The 12894-nt window shown below is 44.1% G+C and overlaps 1 protein-coding gene across 1 annotated transcript; it reads right to left on the bottom strand.

The window, feature by feature from the left end:
• Nucleotides 1–514: 514 nt before the first annotated feature.
• Nucleotides 515–12871, bottom strand: LOC106600569 (microtubule organization protein AKNA). The gene is made up of 21 exons (XM_045716039.1): nucleotides 12254–12871; nucleotides 11216–11606; nucleotides 9642–11002; nucleotides 9478–9552; nucleotides 9166–9330; nucleotides 8697–8891; nucleotides 8545–8604; nucleotides 8235–8368; nucleotides 7701–7884; nucleotides 6879–7051; nucleotides 6006–6182; nucleotides 5547–5679; nucleotides 5320–5414; nucleotides 4910–5223; nucleotides 4668–4794; nucleotides 4273–4526; nucleotides 2197–2340; nucleotides 1777–1875; nucleotides 1509–1626; nucleotides 1163–1325; nucleotides 515–856 (listed from the first exon to the last, which is right to left on the bottom strand). The coding sequence occupies exons 2-21, from the start codon at nucleotides 11433–11435 to the stop codon at nucleotides 686–688; spliced, it is 4362 nt and encodes a 1453-aa protein (XP_045571995.1). The 5' UTR covers nucleotides 11436–11606; nucleotides 12254–12871; the 3' UTR covers nucleotides 515–685.
• Between the last annotated feature and the right edge of the window lie 23 nt (nucleotides 12872–12894).

Here is a 12894-nt window from a genome sequence, read left to right as displayed (position 1 = left end):
GGATATATTGAAGCAACATCTCAAGACATCAGTCAGGAAGTTAAAGCTTGGTCGCAAATGGGTCTTTCAAATGGACAATGACCCCAAGCATACTTCCAAAATTGTGGCAATATGGCTTAAGGACAACAAAGTCAAGGTATTGGAGTGGCCATCACAAAGCCCTGACCTCAATCCCATAGAAAATGTGTGGGCAGAACTGAAAAGCGTGTGCGAGCAAGGAGGCCTACAAACCTGACTGTTACACCAGCTCTGTCAGGAGGAATGGGCCAAAATTCACCCAACTTATTGTGGGAAGCTTGTGGAAGGCTACCTGAAACGTTTGACCCAAGTTCAACAATTTAAAGGCAATGCTACCAAATACTAATTGAGTGTATGTAAACATCTGACCCACTGGGAATGTAATGAAAGAAATAAAAGCTGAAATAAATCATTCTCTCTACTATTATTCTGACATTTCACATTCTTAAAATAAAGTGGTGATCCTAACTGACCTAAAACAGGGAATATTTACTTGGATTAAATGTCAGGAATTGTGAAAAACTGAGTTTAAATGTATTTGGCTAAGGTGTATGTAAACTTCCCGACTTCACCTGTATACAAAATAATCCCTGCTGAATTCACTGCTTAGCTAATCCTGGACCAGCCCTATAGTAGCAGCAGTATCTCCAGTGTGTCAATTAGGGTGTTATGAGCCAGTATTGTTCCTCCCTGTCAATGGGTGAAGGCCGTGTAACTTCCTGTACAGCTCAACCTTGGCAAGGTCAGCTGACAGGCTCTTGGCCATCCTATCAGTGGTCCTCTTCATAATGCGGGCTGCCTCGATAGCCCTGTCCAATGTCCTGTTGATGTCCTCATCCTAAGACAAACAACAACAGTTTAAGGTTACGCTTGTATCTCAGTCACCTTTTATTTACTTACAAAAGGCATAGAAAACGGTTGTAACATGAAGTGATAATAACATACAAAAAGCTCCTTGGTCCTTTTAGCATTACAATTCTTTGTAAAATAAAATCAAACACAAAAAAAACTATACAGTACGAGTACCAGATGTGGTAAATTGTTACAAGTTAACAGTACCACTAATTATTTCTCAGTAAATACAAGTAAAACATTACTGGCACCCATTGATATGAAAGAATGTTTTCCATGTGGCCAGCCTCACCTTGCTGGCTTTGTGCCTGCTGGCTCTGCACCCAGTCCTGGGGGGGCTGAGAGCTGGGGGAAAGGTCTGCTGAAAGTACACGTTGCTGGGCAGCAGTGCTGAGTCTGACTGGGTAGAGCGCCTCCGGTGGTGGGAGACAGACTGCTGCTCTCGCACTTTGAAACTGTTGAGACCACGGAGAAGAGCGAGAGCATGAGTACACTAGTGTAGGAGTAGGCAACCCTGGGAAGCATCTCAGTTCTTCTCTTTCACCTTCACTGATGAAGGTTCAAGCAATATGGAGGATAAATATGGATTTAAATAAGGCAAATAGATTATGGCAATAAATGATGAAACCATATCTTACCCTGCAGGTAAACTGCAGGAGGAGACATAGTTGACTTGCAACAGAGGCTTCTGTAGAGGATGAGAGGAGAGAGGATACCTGCCCTTAGAGTAGACATTCTCCATGTCACATGGTGGTGCTACAATGAAAAAAGACAGAATCACCTTCACAACCCTGACGAATCTGTTCCAATGTTTACATGTTAAAATGAAATGGGTAAAGTAGTCATAATGATACACGGTCATGGCAGTGTCACAGGGGTAGGAGTGGGCTTGTTGCTGGTCCTTACGTGGAGATCTGTAGCTGAAGTTCTTGTATGAGTGCCAGAGTGCTGGAGGACTGAGATGGGTGAGATTGGAGGTCTCCAGAGAACGATTCTCCTCTGATGCTAAAAGAGATTGTAGTATTTAGTATTTTATTAGGATCCCCATTAGCTACAGACAAAGCTGCAGCTACTTTTCCTGGGGTCCACATAAAACATGACATAATACATAACACCAACAGACAATTACATGTAGAAACACACACAACTGCCTTTACGACCACCAAATACAACTTTCAGGCAAATTCTGCAAGCTGAAGGACCAAAATCTAACTCAGCAACTGATTTAATATTTTGTTAAATATAATGTAAGAATCACTCTTGTTTTTGCAATTGTTCTTTTTATTTTACATCCATAAGCAGAAAGTCAATACCAGCACCACCAACCTGTATTCAAGTGTTTTTTGCTCTGGGGTTTCACTGGTCCATCTGAGCAGGAGTAGGGCTTGCTGCTCCCTCTCCTGCCACCTAGTGGTGTACTGTGGAATGGTAGCATGATCCCAGACCGGTCCGACTCCACACTGTCTGTACCTAGAGAAGACCACCACATACAATGACCTACATATACAGCGTCTTCAGAAAGTATTCAGACCCCTTGACTTTTCCCACATTTCGTTATTCTAAAATGGATTAAATCATTTTTTTTTACCTCATCAATCTCCACACAATACCCCATAATGACAAAGCAAAAACAGGATTTTAGAAATTTTAGCAAATGTATTACAAATAAAAAAAATGGAAATATCACATTTACATAAGTATTCAGACCCTTTACTCAGTACTTTGTTGAAGCACCTTTTGCAGTGATTACAGCCTCGAGTCTTGACGGGTATGACACTACAAGCTTGGCACACGTGTATTTGGGGAGTTTCTCTCATTCTTCTCTGCAGATCCTCTCAAGCTCTGTCAGGTTGGATGGGGAGTGTCGCTGCAGCTATTTTCAGGTCTCTCCAGAGATGTTCGATAGGGTTCAAGTCCGGGCTCTGGCTGGGCCACTCAAGGACATTCAGAGACTTGTCCCGAAGCCACTCCTGCATTGTCTTGGCTGTGTGCTTAGGGTCGTTGTCCTGTTGGAAGGTGAACCTTTGCCCAAGTCTGAGGTCCTGAGTGCTCTTGAGCAGGTTTTCATCAAGGATCTCTCTGTACTTTGCTCTGTTCATCTTTGCCTCATTTCTGAATAGTCTCCCAGTCCCTGCCGCTGAAAAACATCCACACAGCATGATGCTGCCACCACCATGCTTCACAGTAGGGATGGTGCCAGGTTTCCTCCAGAAGTGATTCTTGGCATTCAGGCCAAAGAGTTCAATCTTGGTTTCATCAGACCTAAGAATTTTGTTTCTCATGGTCTGATAGTCTTTAGGTGCCTTTTGGCAAACTCCAAGCGGGCTGTCATGTGCCTTTTACTGAGGAGTGGCTTACGTCTGGCCACTCTACCATAAATGCCTGATTGGTGGAGTGCTGCAGAGATGGTTGTCCTTCTGTCCATCGGGTTCTTGGTCACCTCCTTAACCAAGGCCTTTCTCCCCTGATTGCTCAGTATGCCCAGGCGGCCAGCTCTAGGAAGAGTCTTGGTGGTTCCAAACTTCTTCCATTGAAGAATGATGGAGGCCACTGTGTTCTTGCGGACCTTCAATGCTGCAGACATTTTCTGGTTCCCTTCCCCAGATCTGTGCCTCGACACAATCCTGTCTCGGAGCTCTACGGACAATTCCTTCGACCTCATGGCTTGGTTTTTGCTCTGACATGCACTGTCAACTGTGGGACCTTACATGCCTTTCCAAATCATGTCCAATCAATTTAATTTACCACAGGTGGACTCCAATCAAATTGTAGAAACATCTTAAGGATGATCAATGGAAACAGGATGCACCTGAGCTCAATTTTGAGTCTGATAGCAAAGGGTCTAAATACTTATGTAAATAAGGTATTTCATTTTTTTTATATTTAATATATTTGCTTAAATGTAAAAAAAACTGTTTTGGCTTTGTCATTATGGGGTATTGTGTGTAGATTCCTGAGAATTTTTATTTAATCAATTTTAGAATAAGGCTGTAACTTAACAAAATGTGCAAAAAGTCAAGGGGTCTGAATGCTTTCCAAATGCATTGTATATACTGTAACTACTGCTGTATACACCTTTTCTATTTAAACCTTTATTACATTGGGATACAATCACATATGCCTCTAAATATATGTGTGGGAATACTAGGGAACAGATTTCCTAAGTTAAAATCACTTGGAACTGATTTCCTGGTGATTTTACAGTCTTACTTAATTAAAAATATTTATATTTTTAGTTTTTGTTCAGAAAACTTGGGGGGGAATCAAGTCTGCTGCCAATTTGGGAACCCTGAACTACTGCATTAGACATAGGCAGGCATCAACCCTGATGCAAAATAAGGTTGTTGTTAACAACTTGGTTTTGATTACACTCCCAGTACATTAACTCGGTTAGTAAGGTACCTTTGCTCTTGCTGGGGTCCATATCTGAGGAGATCCAGTCTTCTATCTTGGAGTTGGTGTTGGTCAGACTCTGTCTGCTCCCTGCTGGTTTCTGGTGTGTTCTGGGCCGGGTCTTGGGCCTTCTGTCTCTGTTCTGCCTGCATCTGGAGGTCAGGTTATCCATCCTCTGGGAGAGCTGTGGCAGCTGGACCAGACCCTCCTCCAGGTCTCTCTTCAGCTGGGACACCTCCGACTGCAGGGCCTGGATGGCCGAACTGGAGAGAGAGAGGGGTTGGCCAACTCAAAAACAATAGGTTTTGGCCTCTATGAGGTATTACCTGGCAGCCTGACCTGGTTACCAATTTCATGTGATAAAGTTTACTCTTGAGTTGAATACTCAGTACATTTAGACTAACCTGTGACAGGAACAGGTGTGGGAGTGGCAGTCGCTCTGTGGCATATCCATTGTGATGCTATGGGAGGTTTTTAATTGGCAGTCAGGGCCGTGATGACTGAGCTGACTGGTAGTGTGGGATTCACCCTCTGTGTGTACATTAGAGCATTTAGTTCAGTGTTTTCCCTGCTGTACTGTCTACTGAATAACGTCTATACTTTCACTACGACCACAGCAGGCACTCTGTGATTCCTCATCACTCACCATGCAGTCCGGCAGGTACACTCTGAGTAGTGCTGGTCACCCAGTGGTCCACCGCAGTGGTGCAAAGCTGCAGCTGAGCAGGTGTCTGTAGGCTGGGTCTCCTCTCTCCAATATCCCTAGTCAGATGGACAGTAGACTGCAGGCTAGGTGTCCCTTTTCCTGTCAGCCCAGCTGAATGGACATTTATCTGCGGGTTGGGTCTCCTCTCTCCCACCTGTACAGGCTGATGCATAGTGGTCTGCAGGTTGGCGCAGGAGCCTTCACTGTCACTCATAGTGATAGGACTGGAATTCCCATCAGGCTGGAACTGGAGCCTGAGGTTAGATCGTAAACAACATAATAAACATACATGAAACATTGACTTTTTCAGTTAGCCTGCAAAGCAGTTGTATGGAGGTGCGTGCCTGTACCTTTCTGTATGGAGTTTTGGTTGAGATAGTCCCGTGGCTTGGAGACTCAAGTCAGAGCTCCCTAACCCACTGTCTGTCTCTGGACTCACTATTCTCTGCAACAACAACGTAGCATCCATGTAGCTACTGTACAATATTACAATAGTCTGTGGTATTGGCTAGGGAGTTAGAGTAAATACAGAAATAAACATGGGACAGCTAATATAAGTCATAGAAGATGACGTTACCTGGGAAGTGGTGAGAGTGTGGTCTGTGATGCTCTGGGACTGGCTCTTCAGATAAGAGGAGCAGGAAACCTTTACAGCCAGACTCACACTCCCTCCCAGGTCACAGTCTGGGCTCAGGGGACTCTGCTGCAGGCTACAGTAACAACGGCAACAATACACGGTCAAAATAAAAAGATGAAGACAGGTCTCATTGGTAAATACTTGTCCCACAGACCTTTCAGGAATGTTTGGCGTGTCAGTTTTGCAATAAGAGACAGTACACAGTACACCATCTCTTACTATGGTATTTCTGAAATCACCACATCAAATAACCACAACTGTATCAATCACACTATAGAGTGGGGATTAGTTATGCACATGTGATACATTATAAAGAAAAGAGTTGTGTTGAGGTGAATATTGAATTGGTTAGCTTGTTTACTTATCTAGTACAGTACACTCAAATGCCAAAACACTAACCTTTCAGGTGTCCACAGTCTGTCTCGAAATCCCGGGTTCTGGAGAGCCAAATACTGCAGAACCCTATCACAAGCTATCCCCTCAGATAGGCCCGAGCAGGTCCAGCTCCTCTCCACTTCCTCCTCCTCTTCCTCTGTGTTGGTGATGTCCAGTGTCTCCAGGGAGCCCTGTGAGAGCCTCCGGGGGAACAGACAGAAACACAGCGACTAAAACAAACTGTTCCTACTCCTAACGGAACCCAACACCACCTCTGTGCCTGGATGGAACGTTATCCCCCATGGGAGGGCCAGAAGCGTGCCTGATATCAGCACACACGAACACGTGCACACACACACACAAGCAGCACACACGCACATACTATCCACTTACAGCATCCATCAACAGTCTACATGAATATCTGAATATCTGAATCTAAAGCCATTCTTATACCACAGGTACAATAACTTGCCATTGACGTCAATGTCATGGAAATGACAGATAATATCACTCCCCAAGACAGGATTTCTACTTGGGGTCATAAGGCATAAAAACATAAGTACTCTATGTAAATGGTACACAGTGTAATATTGCAGGAATGTAGACGGTACAGAGTGTAGTATTGCAGGAATGTAGACGGTACACAGTGTAGTATTGCAGGAATGTAGATGGTACACAATGTAGTATTGCAGGAATGTAGATGGTACACAGTGTAGTATTGCAGGAATGTAGATGGTACACAGTGTAGTATTGCAGGAATGTAGATGGTACACAGTGTAGTATTGCAGGAATGTAGATGGTACACAGTGTAGTATTGCAGGAATGTAGATGGTACACATTGAAGAAACCCATGAATTTACAGGCCTATGGAGCAACTCAGAGATGTGTGATGAGTACCGTAGACTGACACTGCTGTGTCCTGTGCTGTTCAGTTGGGGGTCAGCAGGTGTGAGATCACAGCTCTGGTCTAAACCATCATGTCCATGGACCTCACTGGCCTCTTCCTCCCTCTCCACTGTCTCATAACCCCCAGTGGAAAAACAGGGGCCTGGAATCTGAAACGTGAGACCCTGACCACAGAGAGGTTGATAAGAGGAGAACACATTTTGAGTAGCTAATGTGTCCTCACTGTGAAACATGAGCGACATCGGAAATGATTGTCGCTCAATTAGAGCGCTGGACACGCCAACACTTACAAAACAAGGACTTGGGCTGCATTTCATTCTAAAAAGTTGTCCCCTCCACAGATGGGGATAAGGTATTGTTCCCCCTAGTTTACACCATATCGCTTTCAACTACTCAGTCCTATCAGATCTGTGAGGGGGAGTGAACGGGGGGCCGAGGCGAGGACGCAACTTTTGGGAATTAAATGTAGCCCTGTTCATCAGGACTGCTGTTGCACAGAACACGTGCATCCACAGCTCATGTTGCTCACACAAACACGTCTCACATGCATGCATTTAAGATGAAGGAAACGTAGATGGTGCAATTAGTCCCTTAGTTGATCACGCCTAATATTACAGAGGCTTATACCAGTGTAACTAACAGCGCAATAATCTATATAACTACTCGGTAAAAGGCTTGTAAGTACATGCATTTATGCAGTAATAATTAAGGTATTTCAGTGAGTGAGCGAGTGAGTAAGTGAAAGAGTGAGCAAGCAAATAAAGGGCAAAGCAGCGAATGAACAGCTATGCTATGAGTAAGTGAGTGTGTTACCTCATGCATGGGTGGTGGAAGTGAGGGGCTGAGCAGACCAGGGAGACTGGGACCCCCACACAGTGACAGGAGTGTGGAGGATGAGTGGGGTGGGGAGAGCTGCTGCTCACACACGTTCCTGTCAATCAGCTCTTTAATGTCCTCTAGATGCATCCCTATCCTGAATATCTCCCCCTCCACCTGCCTTCACACACACAAAAAGAACCGATAATGTGCATAAAATACCCCTCACATCATGCTGAATTCTACACAAACCTAGCCTGGGTGTCAAGTCTGTTTCTGGTTTTAGACAGAACTGCCTAATTCACACACACTTTAGGGCTAAACTGTGCCAAGCCAAGCTGTAGGCTACTGAGCTGACCTAGTTACGCATCTACCATTGTTGCTGGAACCGTGCGGGAATGGTCTATGTGAAAAGAAAATAGCCGAGCCAGCACAGTACAGTTCTGGGTGGCCCTATAGTGTGAGTCATGCAGACATACTGTTTAACTCAAACTCCTCACACACAATACGATATATCAGTTGACATCTAACCTTTCGGGGTCGAACTGGCCTGTGTTCCTGGTCAGGCCAAAATAGTTCTGCATCTCCAGAGTTCTGTGCTCCTCCTTCTTACTGATGTACCGCCTCTCCAGCTGGTCCTGGTAATCCATCATACTTTTAAACACCTGGAAAACAACACAACATTACGAATTACATAACAACACACTCTGCCTATAGAATAAAGGAAATGAGAATCAACTCCTATTATAAGTTACAATTGTTACAACTTCTTTATAATCACATCACCCAGAATACAGTCCTGAACAGAAAAATACTTTTAAAGTAACGAAGATCCATTTACCATTTCTTGCTCTTCAATAGCAATTGACATTGTGGTCAGACACGTTTTGAATTCATCCACCTGTAATAAAAAGAAGTGTTTATAATTCAGTATCATTTAAATGATGAGTGATAATGCACCACTATACAGCTTTGGTATGTTTTCCAGGTTACCTTCTGCAAAAACTGACTGATAATATCCCTCAACTCCCTGGTCATCCTTTCCCCTTCACTCTGTTGGTCAGTCTGGGTCGGAGAAGTGCTAGGCTGTTTAGAGTGGTTTTGTTGGTTTGGACCAACAGTAAATTGTCCTGCAAACACAACAAAAGCTGAAACGATGCAGATCCAACGTATGTTATGGCCTAAATTCTACAGCATTGAAAATGGAAAGTATCTTATTTCTAATTGATGATGATTTTGTGTGAAATTGTTTTAATTTAATGAGGAATTACTAATGTCATTGATAAGGTTGCATCATCTCATGTAAACTGGTTGTATAATATATTTGTGTCATCTTTTTTTTTCTGGAATCCTCACTCTTATGACAGGCTAGTTATGACTTTGAGTGTAACCAGAATCTTATGTCATCCGACCCCATTTGCCACTAAGGAAACCGGTGGCTCTTGGCCAGGTAATTTGTAACAGAGAGAGGACCCGTCATAATATCAGATGTCAGAGACAGCATCTTGCCTGTAGGAGATGGGGGGTTGGGGAAGAGCATAGATCCAAAATGGCTTCCACCAGGACCCGGAAGGTCTTGCTGGTCACCACAGTCAAAATCCAGGGTAAGGTCAGAGGGCGCTTGATTCTAATTTGTTGACACATTTTGAGATAAATTCAGTCCAAATTGACAAGAATAAGAGGGCTGTCTTAAGGCTATATTTAATGAGATGAAAGAACAGAAAGACCATAGAGAAAGAAGTGTTTAAAAAGAGAAAACATTCTGAAGACTTACTTTTGTCCCCAGTCTCATCTGATCAATGAGGTTCTCAGCCTCTGCATACTTAGTCATAAGTTTATCATATTCAGCCTAAAAGAGAAAGATGTCTTCTGGATGAAGGATGTATGACGCATTTGTATAGAGGTGTGCGAGCTAAACTACTGGACATGATGACCCACCTGTAGATGACGCACCAGTCCTGGGGAGGTTTCTGTCTGTTTGTCCTGGTCTCTGAACACGTAGGGTCTCTCTGAGGGCTGAATAGAGTCCTCCATCACTCTGTGGATCACCTCCAAAGCAGAGGACTTACCCAGCATGCCTGGCGAGGACTGAGCTCTGAGGAAGCTGGAAGACTGGCTGACAGGTCTCACCGGAACACTGGTACTCTTCGGGATTTTCACTTTTGGAGCCACCTTGGAGAAGTCAGGGAGTGGGTAGTGGACTTGGCCCTGTCCATACTTTAATTCACTGAAAGACCTGGTTCTGACCAGGGGACCTCTACAGATTTGGTCTTCCTCCTCATCTTCATCATTTTCATCTTCCTCTTTGGTTAGGTCTGAACCATTGCTACCATTACTGTCCTGTTCAGGGACTTCACTTTTACTGTTTGATATGTCACTATTTTGAGGAGAGTTGACGTCACTGTTGTAAGACTCAACACGCCGTGTGTTCTTTCCCTCTGAGGCTGTCCTTTTTCCATTTTTCTCCTCCAGGTTTTTTCTTGGACTCATTTGAACACTCCTCCCTTCATCTTCTTCCTGTAGGCTCTGACTCCTCTCACTCTCGCTGCTGGGTCCCCCTGCGCTGCTGCGTCGTGGGGCTCCTCCACTATTATTATTATTGGGGCTCCCTGTGCTACTGTGCAAAGGGCCCCTGCTCAGCACTGTCTCGTCCATGCTCTCCAGAAGGGACACCTCCGGCAGGGTCTCTGCCTCGATCAGACTGCCTGAGCAGAACAGCTCATCCTGGGAAAAGTGACGGAGCAGCAGCTGGGTGATGTCTGGGTGTAGGACTTTACGGACAGGACTACTGCATGTGGGAACAGCCTCTGGTTTTGCAGGGTCAAAAAAAGCTCCTTTATCCTCTCCCTCGGGTGGAGTTATAGATACATGGTTAATAGTGTTGACTTCTATTTGCATGTGACCTTGTATGATATTGACCTCTCCAACCATTGCTGGCAAATCAAAATGATCTCTAACATTGTGTCTTGAATGCAATGCTCCAGCTTGGTCTTTTGACAGAATATCAGCTATTTTGCAATTCTCCTCAGACTTGTGACTGTCATTGGTTGTGGGATTAATGTACTGGCTTCCCAGGTCCCCGTCATGGGGAAGGTCCTCCTGTTCTTCATCGGAGGTGTCTCCTGGGTTCTCATACTCCCAGATGGTCTGCTTCTGCTCAGTGTTGGGTCTCTGGGCAGACACCCACTTCCCACTGCTCTTAGTCGTACCCTCCACCACTCTCTCACTCTGGCCACTGACACAGCTACTGCTCTCTGTGGAGGATTCCCCAGAGTCAGACACTGACAGCTCTAAGTTCTCTATGAATGACAGAGAGTAAGAAGTTGTGAAGTATTCATAGGAACAGTATGCTACAGTCATTTTATAGATTGGCATGATATTGTTACATAGCCTACAGCTGTTATAATGTTTTTTTTTTACAATGCAATTGCTAAAGTATAACAATGGTGTTTCTAGAGTAATTACAGGGTTACTAGACAGGTATAAGAGCAAGTTGACAGCGTCAGTCTTACCACTGAGATGGATGCTGTTCCCTGAGACAGCCGACTCTGCCTGGGAGAGATGCACCGTGAAGGAGCCCTCCAGGTCACTGAAGTGGAGACTCTCATCCTCACTCAGGTCCACAAAGATACTCTGCCGGATACACTTCTCCCACAGCACAGAGGACTGAGGGGAAGAGGCTCTCCTCTGGGCTTCAGAATCCTCCTCTTGATCTTGGGGATCCCCTTCCATGTGCTCCTCACTCAGAACTATCCTGGTGCTGTGCTAGCCCACGGCTTCAACAACTTCCCCAATGCTTACCTCCTCCCTCAAAACTGTCCCCTCCTTAAAAGGAGACCTTTTTCTGGCCCAGTTTTCCACCGATGCCTTGACTCTGGTCTCCCGGGTCCCGTCTGCCTCGGTCTGCAGATAGAGAGAGGGAAAAGGGAAGAGGAGGACAATGGCCCTGTTCATTCCTTAGCAACGCAGACGGGTGAACCGACAACAATAGATCAAGATGTGTTCATCTCAATTATTCAAGAATCTATATGCATTGTGTAGGTGTGAGTGATGTGTGTGTGTTTGAGGGTAGGTTTGTGTGTGAGTATGAGAGTATCTGTGCATATGAGTGAGAGAGTAGCCTAACCTACAGTATGTGTCTGTGGGTGCATGTATGAGTAATGTGAGAGACTATATAAACTTGCTCTTCAACATAACAAGTATTTTATAAGTTCACAAGCACTTACTAAGCCAGTATAAGTACAATTCTATTAGGATAACTAATCTCTCTCTCAAAGGTCTAATACAGTCAGTACAACTTCTTAAAACAATCTCTACACTAACCCTATAAATAGAATGTCAAATTCATGATGTTAATAATAAACATTTTCATTTGGATATTGGCATTTTTTATTTATGTAATGAATAAAAAAGACAATATCCAAATGTAAATGTTTATTAGGCTAATATCATGAACCTGGCGTAACGCTACTATTTTTAAGGCTACCTCTACCCCTGCTGCTAAGTTAAAGTTATCAGCATTTGTCTGTCCTGAACCTACTGAAACTCACCTGACCTGGCCCTTAGCAGTCCAACTTCAGCTTTGACAATTTCATCTGTTTAGAATGTGTTCTATCCTACACATAATTGATTCTTATGTGATCTTTAAGTTCTGACACAACACACCAGTTCCCATTTCGTATGCCACATTGTTTCAAGCTCTAGGGCAGGTTAATACCTGTGGATTCATCAATAATGCACATTGTATCGCTGAACGTCTGGACTTGACCCGAGGGGAGGAGTTTGGTTGCTTCGGTAACTCCTGAAAACTTCTCAAAAAGCATGGGGGAGCAGCGAGCTCACTTCACTCTTCTCCCCCTGCTGCTGACAAACGCAGAACTTTTGAAAACACTTGTGTGTTTTGACCACCTCTCAATTTATTTAAACAATAGTAACTTAGCTTGTTAGTTTGCTAGCCTCAACATTATCAGCTAACTTAGCTAACTTTCTTCAACAGTGCAACTGACGTTAGCTAGAGAGGCAGTTTTGTCAGGCAGTCGATGCTGGTTAGTTTACTTACTAATTTCCAACCCCAAAACTGAGATGTTTGCATTAGTAAATGGCGTTACAGTAAAAAACGACTATCTTTGTTTTAGTTTGCTGATGATAGCATCATTTTTGCTGACCCATTTGACACTTTGCAGCTGCATGA

The sequence above is a fragment of the Salmo salar genome, chromosome ssa03, assembly GCF_905237065.1.
Source record: "Salmo salar chromosome ssa03, Ssal_v3.1, whole genome shotgun sequence".
NCBI lineage: Eukaryota > Metazoa > Chordata > Actinopteri > Salmoniformes > Salmonidae > Salmo > Salmo salar.
The sequence above is the reverse complement of the archived record's forward strand: the minus strand, read 5'-3'. Positions and strand labels throughout refer to the sequence as shown.

Bases quoted from the DNA above. Each gene is read 5' to 3' on its own strand.
- LOC106600569 (XM_045716039.1), bottom strand. From the start codon at position 11,435: ATGGAAGGGGATCCCCAAGATCAAGAGGAGGATTCTGAAGCCCAGAGG. The intron at 11,003-11,215 runs GTAAGACTGACG...TGTCATTCATAG, and splicing joins GAACAGCATCCATCTCAGTG to AGAACTTAGAGCTGTCAGTG. The intron at 1,876-2,196 runs GTTGGTGGTGCT...AATCTCTTTTAG, and splicing joins CAAAAAACACTTGAATACAG to CATCAGAGGAGAATCGTTCT.